Below are 18,319 nucleotides of genomic sequence, written 5' to 3'. Positions count from 1 at the left end.
GACTTCCTCCATTCTCTCCTCAGTACCAAGCAGTGAAATTGACCACAGTTCCACCGGCTGTTCAAGATAACAGAGAAAACTGAAATTGGGGTATATTCTGCAGGGGGCAAATTCATACCTGATCGGGAGAGGTTTTAAATGTCAAGAGAAATGAATGGATTTCAGTTGTGCCTTTAAAGGAAAACTTGCGGTGATGTTACCATAAATATCTAAGGGCGTGAATCGGTTCCTCTTACTAGCACTGAGTAGTACCTTACTCTACAGGTTGTCTCTTTGAAATCAGTAGAATGGGAGTAAGCATGCATACTATTTCCTGATTCACTATCACTCTGGAATATATTAACAGGCGTGTTGCATGTAAGACATGGAGAGGTATTTGTTCCATTCTACTTGGCACTGGTGAGGCCTCAGCTGGAGTATTGTGTCCAGTTCTGGGCACTCGACTTTAAGGAAGGCGTGGACAAATTGGAGAGAATCCAGAGGAGAGCAACAGAAGTGACCAAAGCTTGAGTCTTGTGAAAAGACGACCTGATAAATAAAGTCTTGTTACATTAAGGTCTGTTATAAAGAGGACGGTGATCAGTTGTTCTCCATGCCACTGAAGGCAGAACAAGAAGTAATGGGTGAATCTGCAGCAAGGGAGATTAAGGAAGAATTCTGTCAGGGTAGTTAAGCTCTGGAATAGACTTCCAAGGGAGGCTGTGTAATCCCCATCACGGGAGATTTTTAAGAAGAGGCTGGACCAAACACCCGTCAGGATGTTCTAGGTATACTTGGTCCTGCCTCGGCACAGGGCAGCTGGGCTAGACTAGACTAGTGAAAAGAACATGATCATTCTCTATGTGGGCGGCCATTTAATATTTCATCCCCCATCACTATCTCATCTCTCAACTACGCCACACCCACCCCTCTGGCCTCTTTGATAAATGCAATCTTGGCCTTCTACAAATTCAAAATGCTGCAGCCAAGATCATTTTCCTGGCTTGTCATTTCACCCACGTTTCCCCTTTCTTGGCATTCCTCCATTGCCCCCGCTTCAGCGCATCAAACACAAGCTACTTGGCTTCACTCAAACCCGCTTATGGCCCACCCTGGTTCTACCCTTCTGTCTCACATGCTATCGAGACATCAACCCCTACCTTTAATCTGTGAATGACGACAGTCTTGATCACATTTTTTTTTTTTTATAAAGCACCTTCTCGCTTTCACCCTTGCAGCCCCATGCAGGAGAGCAGCTCCCTGCAGACATCCGTGAAGCCCCCTCCCGGTCCTCCTTCAAACTATTCTCTGCTGTGATGCCTAACGGAAAGCTTCACAACAGTCGGGCAGCTGGCCAGCAGTGATAGTGTATTATGCCGATCCGTCTTGTTTCCTTCTGCTCCACCCGTCTGTTTGTTGTAGCCAGCTGGTGTCTCAAGTCTTACACTTAGTCCCTGACCCAGAGAGTTTACAGTCTCATTGTATGTGTGTACAGTGCCTAGCACAATGGGGCCCTGATCTCTAGGCACTATCAAAATCCAAATAAATAATGATTACAGGAGATCAGTTTGATGAGGAAAAATAGCACTGAAAAACTCTACTTGTTGATTTGGGACGAGATTATGACTTGAATGATGCACTCATACAGGGGAGTAAGACCCCACTTATACTTCCCTACATGGTCTATCTGGATCGTGGGGTCTTGGTAGGCACTGTGGACTTGCTACACCTCATCAGCACCAAGGAAATCAGAATGAGTCAAAGCTGTTGTAATGTGCAGTATCTAGAACAAATTAGTGACTTTAACAGAAGGTTAAGTCTTAAGTTAACCCCCCAATTTTTTTTTATTATTATTATTATTACAGATGGACCTGAATCAAAAACTCCAGATTCAAACTACCCCCAAACTTGGGGAAAATTTAGGTGTGAATCCATAACTTGGATCTAAACTTTACATATTGGCTCCGTCTCTTCAAAACAAAAACAACAACAAAATAGAACATTGGAATTCTCTGATTTCTGATGAGAAGCCAAGCCTTTAACTCGTACTTTGCATCAAGAAGACAACTTCCTGTTTAGCCATTATTCGTCTGTCATTATATTTAAGATGCTTAATATTTTTTTTAAATATGATGCTTTGAAATTCGATGTAGTGATTAGACCCCCTTTTTCTATTTCACTGGAGTTTTATTCTAAACAAAAGTTTTAAGGTTTTATTAAATGTCATGAAAGGAGAAATCTGCAAAGGGATTTAAGTCAGTGACTCATTAAAGTCAATGGGAGTTCAGTCTAGTAAAACATTTGAAAATTCTGGGTTATAGTCACTGTTGGAATCCTGCTAAAACTAGGGGTGGACTGGTCCAACATGCTTGGGAAACGACAAGCAAGCTAATAATAGCCCATAATTTTGTATAGGAAGAGAGAAAATTATGAGCTACACTATCTGGTATGATCACCCATCAAGAAAAAAAAAAAAAAAGAAGGCCATAACCCAATCCATAGAAGTGAATACCCCGGAATTTCGGGAGCATTTGAAATCCAAATCGAGGTCAGCCCATACCTTTTTAATGGGCTAAATGTCAAGGCCCCCTGATATTGGGGTAGTCCCTATCTGCATCTAAACGTCATGGCTTGGACTCCCCCCAATGGGAATCACCAAGGCTCCTTTGCTTAAACTTGAAAACTGTGAATTACTGGAAAGAGATATTGAAAGCTACTGAAACACATAGTCTGCCCTATTGGTCTGTGCAGTACCAGCCGTAGTATTTGCCAGGGTCAAATTCGGCGTAATTAATTGGCACATGGAATTGCAGAAACCATGCATGCAAATTAGGCATGTATTTGTCCAATCATTTGTGTGTGCAAATTAGGTGTCAACATGTACATCACAGTTGTGCATCTTGTGTATACAAGGAATAATTGTGATTGGATGTGCAAATGCCAAGTTGTGCATCTAAATGGCCCATTTCCCTGCAAAAATATTAAAGTAGCACCCATGCGTGCGCTAAATGGGCAGGCAAATTGGACATGCATTCATTTCTGCAGACAAATGACATACCTAATTGCACACACATTCTACTATAGTGTCCTGGGGTTCTCACTCTTGAAAATCTGAACTTTAATGGAAAACACATTTGCATGAGGCTTTTGTAGTCTGGTCAAGCAGAGTTGAAGAAGTAGGATAGGATCCCGGGCAGTGCCCTTCTGATTTCTATACATTTTGTTTTTCTTTCCAGGAGCGGCGCATAGCTGGTTAGCAAGAAGGTCAGGTTGAAAAATAGCTGCTCCTTTTAAATGTCTGTGCCTGCCTTTCCCCCTCCCTGCCTGCCACCCCACCTCCATCCTTGAGACTCAACCCTTCAAGCCCTGTAGGTGTATAATAGGACATTGGGATTTATGTTATTGAGGCCCTGGGTTGTTAACTACCCAAGAGTAAGGTAAATTAGGATCCACTACTAAAATAAACAAAAAAGACCCCTCCTTAGTGGAAATGCTGGATGAGAAGGAAGCTGCTCAACAATGAATAGGTTCAAGAGAAATTCTTTCCTCTACCTTCCTGTTCCATCACCCTTATCTCTAGTCACCCTGGTCCCAGATGTCTCCAAGAGGGTTCCTTTGGAGCTCTTTTCAGACCTACAGGATCCTGGTATAAACCAGAGTTGCTCCATTGAAATCAGTCTGGCCCCAGGGCCCATTTTGTGGCTTTACAACAGACCATGTACTGCAACATTTCATAAAATTCTAATGAAGTACATTGAAGAATGCTCAAGAGTGCAAAAATATCAGTGCTCCTTGGCAGAGAAAGGAAATCAAAGGCATTTGTTTGTTATCTGAAATGTCGATTTTTGTTCCTTTCAGTGGCGGGCAGAGATTTGTAATAGTGCAAGTTCCTTGCTAATGTTTCCCAAAAGGATTTTAATATATAATACATCCATAGAAAACTGATTTGAAACAAGGAGATCTTCAAAGCCATAATGGACTGCAATATCTTACATGTATGGAGCACTTTTCTTCCTGAAATGCTTAACACTTGCTTCCACTGAATTAGCATTTTGTCACTGACTTGAGAACGAGCAGGACTGTGCCTTTTATACATCGGAATCTCTTTACCTACCACTGAAATTGCAGCCATTTCTGGGGTGAAACATCAGCACTACATAACAGCTTAGGAGATGATGTGAAGAGGACTGTATCCTATATTTAAAAATGCACCTCGCATTGAATCTGAAGGGTGGATTTAGCTAGGAGGAAAGTAATTATTCAAATTGGAATTTGGCCAGGACACTGAGATAATATTGCTACCCTTGGGGGAAATGACTGCTTATTAGCAAGTGGTCAAGATCTGGGTTTTACATCTGATTAAAGGAACACTTCCTCTGGCAGTATTGTGCTCCCTCACACCACACTGGCACTATTTCACTCAGAGGAATATACCCCCTACTGATGTACCAGCATCACACCAAAAAGAATCACAAGAGGGGCAGTGGAAGCTTGAAAGATGACATACAAGGCCAGATCATGAGCTGGTGAACACTGGCACAGCTCCGTTATCTTCAAGGGAATGGACGTATCTCCATATTGCTGTGACTACTAGTATTTCAGCCACCACCGTGACAGTTCCTTTAAAGGACATTTGCTTGTTGTTTTTTAAATGCATTTATTATTCATAATTAAAATGTCACAAATAGATTTCACAGATGGAATGGATGGAATAGATTCCATCTTCTCTAGCAATGACAGTCAGCAGATATTTCTTTATGCGGAAGGCACTGGTTCTGAAAAAACTTACCGTGCAATCTGATTGAGCATTCTTCAGTGGCTTAGAATTATGCCAATTCAAGGGAGGAGTATGGCGAGAACCATTACTTCCAGGTAGATATTAGAATAAGCATTCTCTGTCTTATTGCCATAGAGAAGGTGAAGAAGTGTTGTCTAGGGGTTACGACACAGAACTGTGAGTTGGCATCTTTCAGCTCTCTCACCGATTCTGCCACTGACTCACTATGTGTCACCGAAGGTAGTTCACATAGGGCTTGATCATGTGAGTCTTCTAAGCAAAAATTCCGCTGAAGTTCTGCATGCAGAAAAACTGCAGGACCAGGCTCTTAATCTCCCTTTGACTTCCTTTCCCCATCTGCATAATACTAGATGCATAATACTTTCCTACCTGGCATTGTTAAACGAAGCATTAGGGATGCCCATAGCTGGAGATGGGACATTGGATAGGGAGGACCAGGGCTCTGAGGAGGCACTGAGCATTCTCTCTCGCCTGGCTGGCTGGCTCTTGCTCACATAGAATCATAGATGATTAGGGTTGGAAGAGACCTCAGGAGGTATCTAGTCCAACCCCCTGCTCAAAGCAGGACCAATCCCAACTAAATCATCCCAGCCAGGGCTTTGTCAAGCCAGGCCTTTAAAACCTCTAAGGATGGAGGTTCCACCACCTCCCTAGGTAACCCATTCCAGCACTTCACCACCCTCCTAGTGAAACAGTGTTTCCTAATATCCAATCTAGACCTCCCCCACTGCAACTTGAGACCATTGCTTCTTGTTCTGTCATCTGCCACCACTGAGAACAGCCGAGCTCCATTCTCTTTGGAACCCCACTTCAGGTAGTTGAAGGCTGCTATCAAATCCCCCCTCACTCTTCTCTTCTGCAGACTAAACAAGTCCTGTTCCCTCAGCCTCTCCTCGTAAGTCATGTGCCCCAAACCCCTGATCATTTCCGTTGCCCTCCGCTGGACTCTCCAATTTGTCCACATCCCTTCCGTAGTGGGGGGCCCAAAACTGGACCCAATACTCCAGACATGCTCAGGGTCCGGCTGATCACCATATGTGAGCCTGGGAAGCAATTTTTCCCCAAGTCAGATTGACAGTGACCTTAGGTGGGTTTCACCTTCCTCTGCAGTGTGTGGGTGCTGGTCACTTGCCAGGATTATCTGGGGGTGTCTCATTTAATCCTTTTCCTGCCATTACAGGTGCCTCGAGCACGGGGGCACCTTGGCCTTTCCTATTCTCTGTCTGTAGCCCGTAATAGTCTAGTCTCCTGTGGGTCTCATTTCCCTTGTTGGGTTTAGTGTGCGGGGGCTTGGCTGGTGTGGGTAGCCTGTGATGTACAGAAGATCAGACTGGATGATCTGGTTGTCCCTTCTGGCCTTAAACTCCATGATGGTGACTATGATTTATTAATAGTAAACTGTTTTGAGATACTCCCAGGGAAAGTGCTAGAGGAAGTGCAAAGGCCTATGCATTAGATGTCAGCATTCTGCAACACACAATCCCAGCCCCTTCTATCAAGGTGTTTATTCAGGCAAGAGAGGAATTTCAGCTCATGCTAAGAGTACTCAGCCAAGACCAAAGTGCTTGATGAAAAGAATCAGACCCCAAAACTGGGTGATCCAGGAAGAAAGAATTGTTAACTACAAATTACAAAAACCCTCTTGAAAAAAACCATCTCATTAAGGATGATTCTTTTACTAAGTAGGTGGAGTGATATGGAAAATATTCTCATTAGAGGATGCTTCTTACAAAAAAAGTTCTCCTAAAGAGCGGTGCAATTCCACCAGATTGACCTTGAGATATTAGCGTTCTCCATTTACAGCTGAATCTGGGAAGCCAATATGTTAATAAATACACTGCTAAGCACATTTCATGTTATTCTATCCGCTCAACGAACTCCTGAACCCAGTGAGACACAAGGAACATATGAATTTTGCTTATTTAGTAAACATTGTTCTGAATATCACCATCTAGTGCAGTTAGTCTGCTCAGTTTTGTTTGTTTAGCCATCCCACTAATGGAGAAAGTTATTACATTTGGGTCAAACTAGACTTACTGCTGTTTTCAAGTTTAAACTTTCAAATGATCATCCATTCAGGGTTGTGTGTGAAAGGAGCAGCATTGTGACTAGAATATAGTTGTAGTAGGACCCAAAGACTGTCACATCAGATGAGCTAATGCTCGCTGATTAATACAGCTTCTGGAAGTGGTTGAAAAGGAAATTTTTGAAAATGAGCTGGAATATTAGTGATCTCCTGGCAACAGCAAAGCAGATCCTCAAAGGTAGAGCCTAAATCACGGAAGGATTAGTGGATCACTGCACAGCAGGGCAATGTGAAATATGAAGCAAGTGCAAAATCCTTAAAATAAGATATTAGCACATTTGTGACAATGAGGCGGTGTTGCCAAAAGCCAACCAACCTTCCTGTCTGTGTAAATATTATGCAACCATGAATTTTTTTGCTGAGAAATAAGTCAAATAAGTCTAATATTCAATGAAAATAGGCCCATTTTTATTTTAAATGGTCATGTTTTCAAGTGAAAGTCAATTTCCATTCAGGTGAGACAATGGTTGCATCAAAAGATGGATGGACCAAAGACCATTTTATGAAAAGCAAAATTCCTGGGCAGTTAAATTGCCCCAGAACATGATGGTTTTGGGGAATGTGATGTAGAGATTGTCATCATTTCCTCAAACCACTATTAGACAGCATGACTCTCACTTAACTGTAGTGAAGTATTTACTCTGATTGATATGTTTACACCTACTCCGTTTGTGTGTGTAGAGAATGTTTCCCATGTACTAATCTGCTAGATACCCTCACCTTAAAATGTTTTGGCTGTCTTCTGGATTTCTCGACTGTTTTCTTTTCGACAAATTAGCTATGGAATTCTCATTACTACCAGATTTGGAACTATTTCCTGGTCAGTCTCCGCTGATGCCAGTGTTGCCTGCCTGACCCTTGTGCAGAGAGCCTGACCCTTGTGTCTTCTAGCACTAGATTTTTGTATTTTGTGACTGAATCTCCCCATTTATTTCCCCAGTGGCTGCTTGTATTGCCTGCGTGTCCTGTATTGACTTCCTGTAATAAGCAAATACCTTTCAAGGTAAATACCAGAAAACAGCAGATTGGACTCAAGAGGGTGATGGACAGAGATCTCTCAATGGTGGTATCACCTAGTATGGTAGTTGCGAGGAATTGAATTGTATGTGAACAATTAAAATAGGCTGTTCTGTATCTGCGGGGAAAAACTTCTTAAAAAAATCACACGCAGCAGATATGCCTTAAGGTAATATTGGTTTATGATGAAAAATGGGTTCTGTAGACAGAAGATGACAACGCTACTATACTTTTGTGGCAGGATATATTGTGGGCTTGCCTCGGAGGTCTGAACATATGAACTGTACATACAAGAGTACCTGTGTGCGCATGATACTCGGGTCTGCATGTATGTACAATATAGTGCAGCACATGCTGCACTGAAAGAATCTTAGTATAGGAATATACAGCATAGCACTGTGTGTGAAGGAAGGGGGGGTTGAGAGCTGGGACTACTCCAGAACTGAGTGCATGGTGAATACAAAGATCTCAATGTCTAATATACAGGGTAAAATGAAACCTGGCTGATGACTATAATGCCCTATAGGGTGAGAGCTGGGAATATGAAATCGTTTAAAGGAATTAAAGAGAAATACCCCTACATTTTCCAGATGACCTGAAGTCAGGCCAGGTAAGGAGAAATATACCAGTACAGCATGTGTGCGTCCTACAAAGGAAATTCTAGGAACAAGGCCTTGCTCAGAGTGCTGACTCGTCTTGTTTTGCTCATCTGTATCCTTAATTCTGCCCATACTCTTTCCTTTGTTGAGACACTCATGTGGGTCACTCAAACTTCATGTGTTTCTAACTCCCAAAACAAGGGGTTTCCCTTAACATATGTAGCCTTGCTGTAACACTTTACACTCATGGATTTATATTGGTGGGGGTGGGTGTGTACACCCACCCACACAAAATACATATTACAGGTCATTTTTTCACACCAGGATGCCTAAAGTTAGACACCGAAATCCCTATTTAGGGAGCTAGGAGACTAACTTGCTTTTTCAGTGTTGCTGAGGAACTGACATCCAAGTGCAAGTGCTCAGAACCTCTTAAAAAAAAAAATTGGGTGGCTTCCATTTAGTTGACCACCTTTGAAAATGTTGGCCACATAATAGCGAAGGTTGAGTTCCAGGTTCCGGCTACCCCTCCAGCCCATTTCTTCAGCCATATAGAACTCTCTCCAGCGATTTCTTTTAGTGCTGGAATTTTCAGGCTTTGGGCTCAGCCAAAAAGTGAAGTTTTATGCAAAGTTTGAGGAAAAAATTGGTTCCACCATTGAGAGCCTGTGAACCGGACTTTCCTCGCATATGTTCAATTAGAAATTTTGCACCTGGGTAACTCAAAAAGCAAGCAAATGTTCAAATCTGTTTTGTAGCGATCATAAAAAATAAAACAAAGCCAAATTAGAAAGAAATCAGTCCAATGGCTTTAAAGTTACAAGCTTGTATAACTGGCAAGCTGACACTTTGGATTTGTGGTGTTAAATGGATTCCAATCTAGAGCAGTTTAGAACATTACAGAAGTTTGAAGTATTGTAGCTTTGAATCAACCTAAACTGCGGCTCCCATTAAACTACTGGGAAGGTTTAAACATTGCTTATGCAGTTTAAGATCCCCCAAAGGTTAAGAGCAACTTAAGTGTGGGGTTTTTTTGTTTTGTTTTGTTTTTAGGGGGGGTTGCTGTAGCAGAGTTTCAAATAAGGGCACTGCAGTGTCGGAAATATCTGTGTTCTGGCTAATATCAGGTGACAAGCTAAATAGCTTTGGATCAAGCAACTTGCAAGCTCTACCAAGTCTGCCAGCGTAATTTGGAATAAATCACAAGCTGCGTGGAGAAGAATATTTTTCTTTTCTCTTAAAAAACAAACAACAAATGAACAGGGAAATTAAAGGCAAAAGGCTAGCCATAATGTAACATCAAGGTTCAAAAAACAAGCCCTGAAATGTAGGAAATCCAAAACTCAGTAAATTTCCAATTTAGCTATACTATATTTTTGTTCTAAAGGAACCCTAAAGCGTTATTTGTTATGAATAGGTACCATAAGACATATATGGCTGACTTTAATTGGGGGAGCTGTTTTAATTTCACCTACATGTCTCATGAGGAGATGATTATGCACTTATAGTTACCCTGCTGTTAATCAGAAATACTTCCCCCAAACAGTGCAAGAGCAGCTCAGCTGAACCAATGCCAGGAGAACTAATCCACACCAGGTCTATAGTTGGTGCAGATTACCTCCCCTCCCTCCACAGAAAGGAAGGAACCAGGAAATCCGCTTGCTGATCTGTTTCTAGGAGAGCTCTGCAAGCTCTGAGCCAGGGGCAGGAAACCCACAGCTGAATTCTTAATACCTCCATATTAGCAGTTGGAAGAGCCTCTCATTTAGTTACCTACAACCGGACGGTCCCTCTTGTACATCTTGCTGTCAGCCTATTTTGTGCAACACTGGCAACTTAAGGAAATATGTTTGCACACGCAGCCATCAGCAAGAAGAAAATTAAATGCCCACTCATCTGTGTAAAGCTTTCTGTGAGCCGCAAAAACAAAAGCAGGTTTTTCCGTGAGGGGAAGCCCCTTTGCTCTTTAATTTTCTGTCTCCTGATGTTTTCAGAGAGTATCTAAAGTTTCTTCAGAGGTGAATCAGGCATTTACCTTGATCAGGCAAACAGCTGGTCCACACAAAAAAAGTCAGATTTGAAATGGCAGCAGTTGGTCCCAGGAAGCTAATTTAGCCCCTGATGAACCAGGTGTTTTCCAGACTGCTAGACAAATGATTACTTAGGAGGATATCCTGCATACCGGGTAGGATTCTACTCAGTCTCTAAAAAGTAAAAAAGAGGAAGGGTACTTAAAGGAAATACAGGAAAATCAACCAAACACCAGCTGCTGAATCAGCATGGGGAGGCTGAAGGAGAAGGGTCTCCCTGGCTAAATTATTGTGCAGTTCTGATTATGGTGGCTAGATTCAAGGGCAGCAGGTTAGACAGACAGGAGACACCTTTAGTAATGAGCAATACCTAGCCCGACAATATACCATATTCCCATCTGCACAACTGCATCGTAATTCCATCATGCTTCTGTTCCTGATGTTTGTACAGCACCTTGCACAATAGTTGACTTCTAGATGCCACTGCAATAGCCATTTTAAATAATGAAAACTAAAGGCTTAGAGGAATAATATGGGTCAAAATTTCCTGCCTCGCTGTATAATGAGCATATGACTAAGTGTTCCATAAGGATGCCTAGAGTGGCTCCCTCTGCATGCTAGGAGTCTCCTAGTTAGCCATTTCCCCCACCCCCTCTTTAAATGGCTTGCTTGTAGACAACCCCTACATGAGAAGAGCTCCAGAGCCGCTCTGAGCCATTTCTTTGTTCCTGGGGGGTTGCAGCATGCCAAGCTCAGCAAAGCCAGATGAATGAGATACAGCCATGCATCAGACAAAGTGGGTATTCACCTACGAAAGCTCATGCTCTAATACATCTTTTAGCGTATAAGGTGCTACAGGACTCTTTGTTGCTTTTTAGAGATACAGACAGTAAAGTTGGACTCCTAAGGACTCAGCCAATCCCATGTTATAGCTTTGAGAACCTTCTCAAACCAGCCCTGCCTGCTGTGTTTTAGCAGGGGCTGCCCTTTCCTACACAGCCCCTGGGTTAAGTGAAAGGCTAACAAAAGGGCCAAGGCAAGTATTCACCTAGCTTTGCTAAGCTCTCCCCAGAGCTCACATTCCTACCCTTCCCCCTCCCCCCCCAAAAGGGGAAAAAAAATCCTAGGGAGGGAGCCACTCCCTCCTTTTATGTGGCACTAAACCCCTGCTCGCCAATCGTTAGCTGAAGCTCCTTAGAAGTTGATTACAACCAGTTGCCCAGCCACTGTGTCCTCTCACAAATTCTTGCAGCTTCTCACCTGTCTGTCCAACAAACCTGTTGTAACCCCTTGCTATTAGCGTGCAGAATTAGCACCTCCACCAAGGCAATTAACCCTTTGCTTGCTGCCTTCCGGAACCCGTGCCGTTTGGTGTTGCCACCACTAAATTAGTCCCATTCTTGGCAGGAAGCCTGCAGACAAATGTTGTTATTTTTTCTTTATTTTCTGGTGAGGCAGCTGGTTATTGGTACCAGGGACATAGATCCTGTAACTATACTTCCTGGGCACAAACACACTCTAGATGCAGAACCAGTTGTGTTTCAGTTAATGTGTGTTAGACCAGGGGTGGGCAAACTTTTTGGGCCGAGGGCCACATCTGGGTGGGGAAATTGTATGCAGGGCAGGGGGTTGGGGTGCGGGAGGGAATGTGGGGTGTGGGAGGGGGTGTGGTGTGCAGGAAGGGGCTCAGGGCAAGGGATTGGGGCAGAGGAGGGGTGCGGGGTGTATGTGGGGACTCAGGGAAGGGGGTTGGGGTACAGGAGGGGTGCAGAGTGCAGGAGGGGGCTCAGGGCAGGGGTGCAGGAGGGGTGCAGACTGTGGGAGGGGGCTCAGGGCAGGGGGGTGAGGTGCAGGCGGGGTTCGGGCTCCAGCCCGGCGCCGCTTACCTAAAGCAGCTCCGAGGTGGCAGCAGTGCGCACCAGGGCCAGGGCAGGCTCCCTGCATGTCTGCCCTGTCCCCGGCCCCGCGCTGCTCCAGGAAGCACTGCAGCCCCTGGGGGATGGGGGTGGAGGGCTCTGCGTGCGCTGCCCTTGCCACACCTCCAGGTTCCTCCCCCAAAGCTCCCATTCGCCGCGGTTCCCCATTCCCGGCCAATGGGAGCTGAGGGGGGTGGTGCCTGGAGGCAAGGGCAATGCACGGAGCCCTCTGCCCCCCCGCCTGGGGGCCGCAGGGACGTGGTACCAGCCACTTCTGAGAGCGGCGCGGGGCCCGCGGGGCCACGGGGGGCAATCCCGCGGGCCGGATCCAAAGCCCCGAGACGCCGGATCCGGCCTGCGGGTTGTAGTTTGCCCACCCCTGTGTTAGACAGTAAATTATGAAAAAGTATATTTTTGCATGAAAGCATCCTAAGAATTTATGGAGAATAAATACAACATATATAATCAATAATAATGAATAATACATTGCCCTTCTAAAGCCATTTTCATTTAAGGGTGTCATGAGCATCTAGATGTTGGTAGGCTCCTTGCGGTGTGAATCCTGCCCCGTGGGGACCATACTGGGCCCTGCACACAGCTATAGCCCTATTGCCAACCAATGCGCAATGATACGTACACCACACTGGGATGCTTGCATTGAGGTTCCCCTCCCCCCCACATTCATTGGCATTATCTCCAAACCGCACACTTTAAAGCAACCTTCGCAATTTGCACACCTACATCAACCTTTCCCACAGAACACTATTGCTGGTGCCGCTGGTGCTTATCAGGAAGAGCCCATCCCAGCGCCCCTAGCTCTCCCAGGCTTCCTGGGAGTACCGCTTCTGTAGCTTGGCTCCCTCCCTTTATACAGGCTGGAGCCATCCTGGAGTCCCTTTGTCCCCGGAGTGCAACAACTTCCCTTGTGCCCTACCCCTTTATGGAGGATGCCAAAGCAGAGAGATGTCTTGGGTCCTCTCTCTCCCTTACAAACTCATGTAAAGATTGAAGACACTCTGACCCGGTTATTTTTTTCCTCTATGATCCTTCGCCCAGTCGACAATAGTGTAGGGTTAGCTTCTCTCTTAAAGGAGACAGTGGCATCTAACAGAAGGTGCAGTCTTTGCCCTGAGAAGAATTGTCCTGCTAACCACAACCGTTTCAGTTGTCCCAATTCCAGTAGTGTAAATTGGGAATGACCCCACTGAAATCAACAGAGTTCTATTGGTGTAAAAACCAATGTGAGCAAGAGGAGAATTCAGCCCAACGTTCTAAACAATCGAAATCATTAGCATCGGCTGGTGTTTGATTTGTATGTATGCGTGTAGCAGATGATGACAGATTGATTTCTATAACCTTCTAAATTGCTGGCTGCCTTCACTCTTTATTGTCCATATTTCAGATGGCACTGTCCAGGTCTCTGAAAGATGAAAAGGTAGGACGTTTTATTTCCAATGACACATGCTAAATAGCGCGGCAGTTAAAAATGTGGTCTTTATTGAATGATGAGGTCAAGCTTGCTTTCCTCTTCCCCACAAAAAATAAATTGCGTACCCAGTTCTTCATCATTTGTGCCAGTCTAGCTGAGACATTCTTTGTGCTTTAATGCATACTATCAGCTAAAGTTGCCCAGTATATTGATTACTGAATAATTTCTGGGCTTCTTGTCTGTGGGAACTATTAATAACAGCTACCTACTGCAAACCGAGGCATTTATGGATCTCAGGATTGATGTGTCTGCAACTTTGTGGAATCTTTTTACTTAGACATATCAATTGTGCCCAATGTCGTAAATGGACATTTAGGGTGAGCTATTGTGAATAGCACTCTCCGCTGCAGTTAGCTAGTTTCACGTTATTACATTGCTGATCAAGGATAAACTTTCTCTTTGTTGATGTTTCATAAGGACACGTTCTGAATGACAGGAAGAAAATATCAGTAAGTAATACATCAATCCATTTCTTGAGACTTAGATCAAGTAAAACAGCCATTTATTTTTTAATACTGTACATCCAAATTAAAAAAAAAAACAGCCCACACCATCTATTATATCAAAGGAAAAGGTGAGTTAAAACCAACACTTCAGCTGGTTGACAGATTTGACAGAACAGTTTTCTGTCAAAAATGCAGTTGTATCAAAATCAAAACAGGATTTTCACAGGAACATGGCAATTTGATGAAAGAATTGTTCTGACTCTCTTGTTTAACTAAACGATTAGAATGATTTGTAAAATACAGTATGTGTCTGTGTGTGGGTATACACATACACACAGACACACACATACATATGTATATGCATCTATATAATATGCAATATTTTACTAATATAAAAGTCAAAACAAAATGAACCAAAACAATAAAGTCAAAATGAAACTTTTTGCCATCTCAAAACAAAACCTTTCAACATTATCAGAACAAAGTGTTTAGATAGGCCTATGTCAAGATCTTTGGAGATTTCATTGTGCAGGAAAGTTTTAAATGGCTGGTTTTCATTCCATGCAACAGAAATTCCCGTTCCCAACCGCTTCTAACTAACAGCTTGATGGGGATCCCAATGGGCAGCAAGCAGAAAAATATAAAACAGCTTTGGCCTAACTATGGGTCTGTCTATACTGCAATCAGAAGTGTGATTGCAGCATATGTACACATTCCCACGTTAGCTTTGATCTAGCTAGCTCATGTACTGAGAGCAGTGAGGATGGGTTTCAGAGCAGGTTGTACAAACCAGCCCGGGACAGTGGGTGCTTACTCATGTGGCTAGTCCACCCTGATATCCATGCTGCCGCAGCTTCACTGCTGCTGGTACTCATGCTAGCTAGACCAAAGATAGCTTGGGTACGTCTTCCCATACTGCAATCAGGCCTCCAGTGGCAAGGTAAACATACCCCCGTAGTGCATGTACAACAAATTCTTATGTGCCCTGTCATTACAGCATGTTGTCCAAAGGCATCTTCAGTCGGCAGGAACCAGATCCTCAGCTGGTCTAAAACTGACGTCAATGGGACTCTGCGGATTTAAACCAGCTGAGGATCTGGCCATCCTTTCCACAAACCGACAAGTGCAGAAGGTGCTTCCATTGCACATACTCGGTTGGTAAAATCCTCGCTGTAACTAGAGCGGTGCAGAGAAAGGTCATTCCATTTTGCAGAGGATTTTGATGTTTTGAAATCTGGTTTCATTTTGATTTGGAACAAAAGGCAAAACTTGTAACATTCTCCACAAAAGGGAAAGCCTGGCGGTCTGCCACTCTAGGGCAGTCCACCTGGCTGGCTCCCCCAGACCAGCGCACCCTGGAAGCTCAGGAGTCCGTGGTCCAGAGGGTTCGTCTACATAGGGTTAAAAAAACATGTGGCTGGTGAGATGACTCAGGCCCTGGGGGTTCTGGGGCTGAACAATTGCTGGATAGGTGGTGGGGCTTGGTCTGGAGACCAAGCTATGGAATCCTGCAAGGGTGGAGGGTCCCAGAGCTTGGACTCCAACCCGAGCTCAAACATTACATGGTAATTTTAGCCCCACAGCCCTGCGAACCCAAGTCAGCTGACCTGGACTAGCCACAGCCATGCCAAGGGTCTTTTACCCCTATGCAGACGTACCCAGAGAGACTCCACCTGGCTGAGTGCCTTGGAGCTGCATACCCTCGAAACCCTAGGGGCTCTGTCTGCTGATGAGATACAAGCCAGGGAACCAGCACTCCCAAGACTCTCAGCTCCTCGTCAGCCCACCAGCTGGGCTGCCAGGTGGGTGAACTGGCAGGACACTAGACAGGTTTCTGGTGGAAACCTGCCAGCTTTCTGTCAGACCTTTGTTGAAACCTCACTGATTCCATGCCAGGTTTTGATTTAGATGAACGGGCATTTTTCAATGGAAAAACATTCCAGCAGAGAATTTCTGACCAGCTTTAGTTATAACCACGCTCTATTCTATATCAGTTCTTGTATCACCCTCATCACTGGAGTATCTTTGTGTCTCCCAGTGGTGCATCAAGTTATGTGACCAATATCTATGACATGTGGACATCTGCCATGTACAGTTGTCCAGCCTCCTTCTCCCATACTCTTCCTTGCCTCGGATTGCCTGAGGTGGAGTATGATAAGAACAAAGGAGGATCATACAAGCTGATTCCTTGGCACTAGTTCTCATCTCTCATCCACTGATGTAAACCAGGAGCAACTCTACTGAAAGCGGTGGAGTTGCACCCGTTCAAAAATGTTGTGAGAGGAGAAACAGGCCCCCTCCTTGTCTGACTACTGCTCAGACTTGCTGATATTCACACTAAATTAGCAGGGGGGAAAAGATCAGTAAACATATACGAAATACAGTCATAAAAAGATGGAACAGATTAAAAGAATTAAGTAAGGCTTCAGAGTGGATGTTTATTGCACTCTTGGAAATATCACTGAGTATGAAAATGTTGGCCAAAATATGATAAAGATCTAAGCCTGTTATAATAGTCACAGCAGAGAGTGGCACAGTTATAAAAGAATTTAAGCATTGGGCCACCATTAAAAACCAATATGATCAAATGTGACAACAAAAGTATCCACGTCGTTAATATGAGATATTTTTTAAATGAGATGTTTTAGATTTTGCCTGCAGCCATTCCAGCTTGTTTTTGTGATCAAACTCTAAGTAGGGTTGGGCCTGACGAATAATTGGATGGGAAATCACCAGGGATCTGAGTTTTCTGTGCTAAAAACTCTAAAATTCTCTGATTAAAAAAACCAAAAATCCACATTTTTTCCACAATTAAAATGAAATGCTGAACTTTAGTTTCCCTAGCCACAATATATAGATAGGTATCAATTGAGCACAATGTTTTATTGATAGGCAGGAGAAACCCATTTATCTGAGCCTCCATTAGCCGGCTCTCTGTATTAACCAAACCACCAGCTACCTGGGGCTGACCGTGGCGGGGCTCTGGCTGCCAGCCCCACCCAGCTGGCTTCCAGCTGACCACCTGGAGCCCCAGGTGCTGTCAGCCCTGGGCGGCTGATGGTTCGGTTAATATGGAGAGAGGATAATGGAGGCTCGGATAAACGGGGTTCTACTGCATATGCTTTTATTTTTTCACAAAATGTAAAAACTAAAGTGTCTCTGTAAAAATGCAAATTCCACGTTTGTCCACGTTTTTCTGTAGTAAACGGATTTCTAGGATCCCTGGAAATAACCAATAAAACCCCAGGGCCAAACGCTGATCTCATTTACACCAACATAGGACATGGGTCACAGTCTGGTTTGAACTGCTGTAAATGGTGGATCCTCCATAACTCCAAGTGTTTACTTCAGTCACTCAGCCAGAGATTATGGGTCTGTTACAGGAGTAGGTGGGTGAGATTCTGTGGCCTGTGATGTGCAGGAGATCAGACTAGATAATGTTCCCTTCCAGACGTCAAGTCTATGACTCTGCATCTGCCTATATGAGATGTGAATCTGGTCTCCAGGGTCATCTGAGAAGTGTTATTAGTAATTCAGGGGGCATCCCTCTTTTGTCCCAGTCAGGAGTGAACCAATGCCCCATAACATTCTGGAGCGCTACATTTTGATCTATGATTTAGCTGACAACTCCCTAGTATCTGGAGAAGCTGCAGAGGACATTGTATTTCAAGATGACTTTGGCATCAATTGCCTCGCAATTAGTTTCCTGTAGCTCCATCTTTTTCAGATGGTATAACGGAGCCTAGTGGTATTTTTTATATTTTAATCCTACACACGTTTGGTCAAACTATGCCCCGTTTGGGGGTTCTTCCAACCACTGTGCAGCTGATGCTATGATGATCAGCCCCTTTACTTATGCTAACTTCCACCGGGCCAAATCTTGAGAGGTGCTGAGCACACTTCAGTGGGTGTTTGCCTGATTAAGGAAGGAGTACAAAATTTGGATCATCCCTCCTATG

At 44.1% G+C, this 18,319-nt stretch overlaps 1 protein-coding gene across 7 annotated transcripts in view; it reads left to right on the top strand.

Annotated features, from left to right (window-relative positions):
- The window catches only part of GNAO1 (G protein subunit alpha o1), a 305,692-nt gene that overhangs the window by 142,535 nt on the left and 144,838 nt on the right, over nucleotides 1-18,319 (top strand). Inside the window, exon 4 of one of the 7 annotated variants that reach the window (XM_024202258.3) lies at nucleotides 11,917-11,933. The exons of 5 other annotated variants lie outside the window; for them this stretch is intronic. In XM_024202258.3, the coding sequence (XP_024058026.1) occupies nucleotides 11,917-11,933 (17 nt within the window). Of the gene's footprint in view, nucleotides 1-569; nucleotides 617-11,916; nucleotides 11,934-18,319 lie in introns of all 7 variants that reach the window. One more of the 7 variants, XM_024202256.3, reaches the window with a different exon arrangement.

This window comes from Terrapene carolina, unplaced genomic scaffold (genome assembly GCF_002925995.2).
Source record: "Terrapene carolina triunguis isolate 2854851 unplaced genomic scaffold, T_m_triunguis-2.0 Scaffold130, whole genome shotgun sequence".
Lineage (NCBI taxonomy): Eukaryota > Metazoa > Chordata > Testudines > Emydidae > Terrapene > Terrapene triunguis.
The sequence above is the reverse complement of the archived record's forward strand: the minus strand, read 5'-3'. Positions and strand labels throughout refer to the sequence as shown.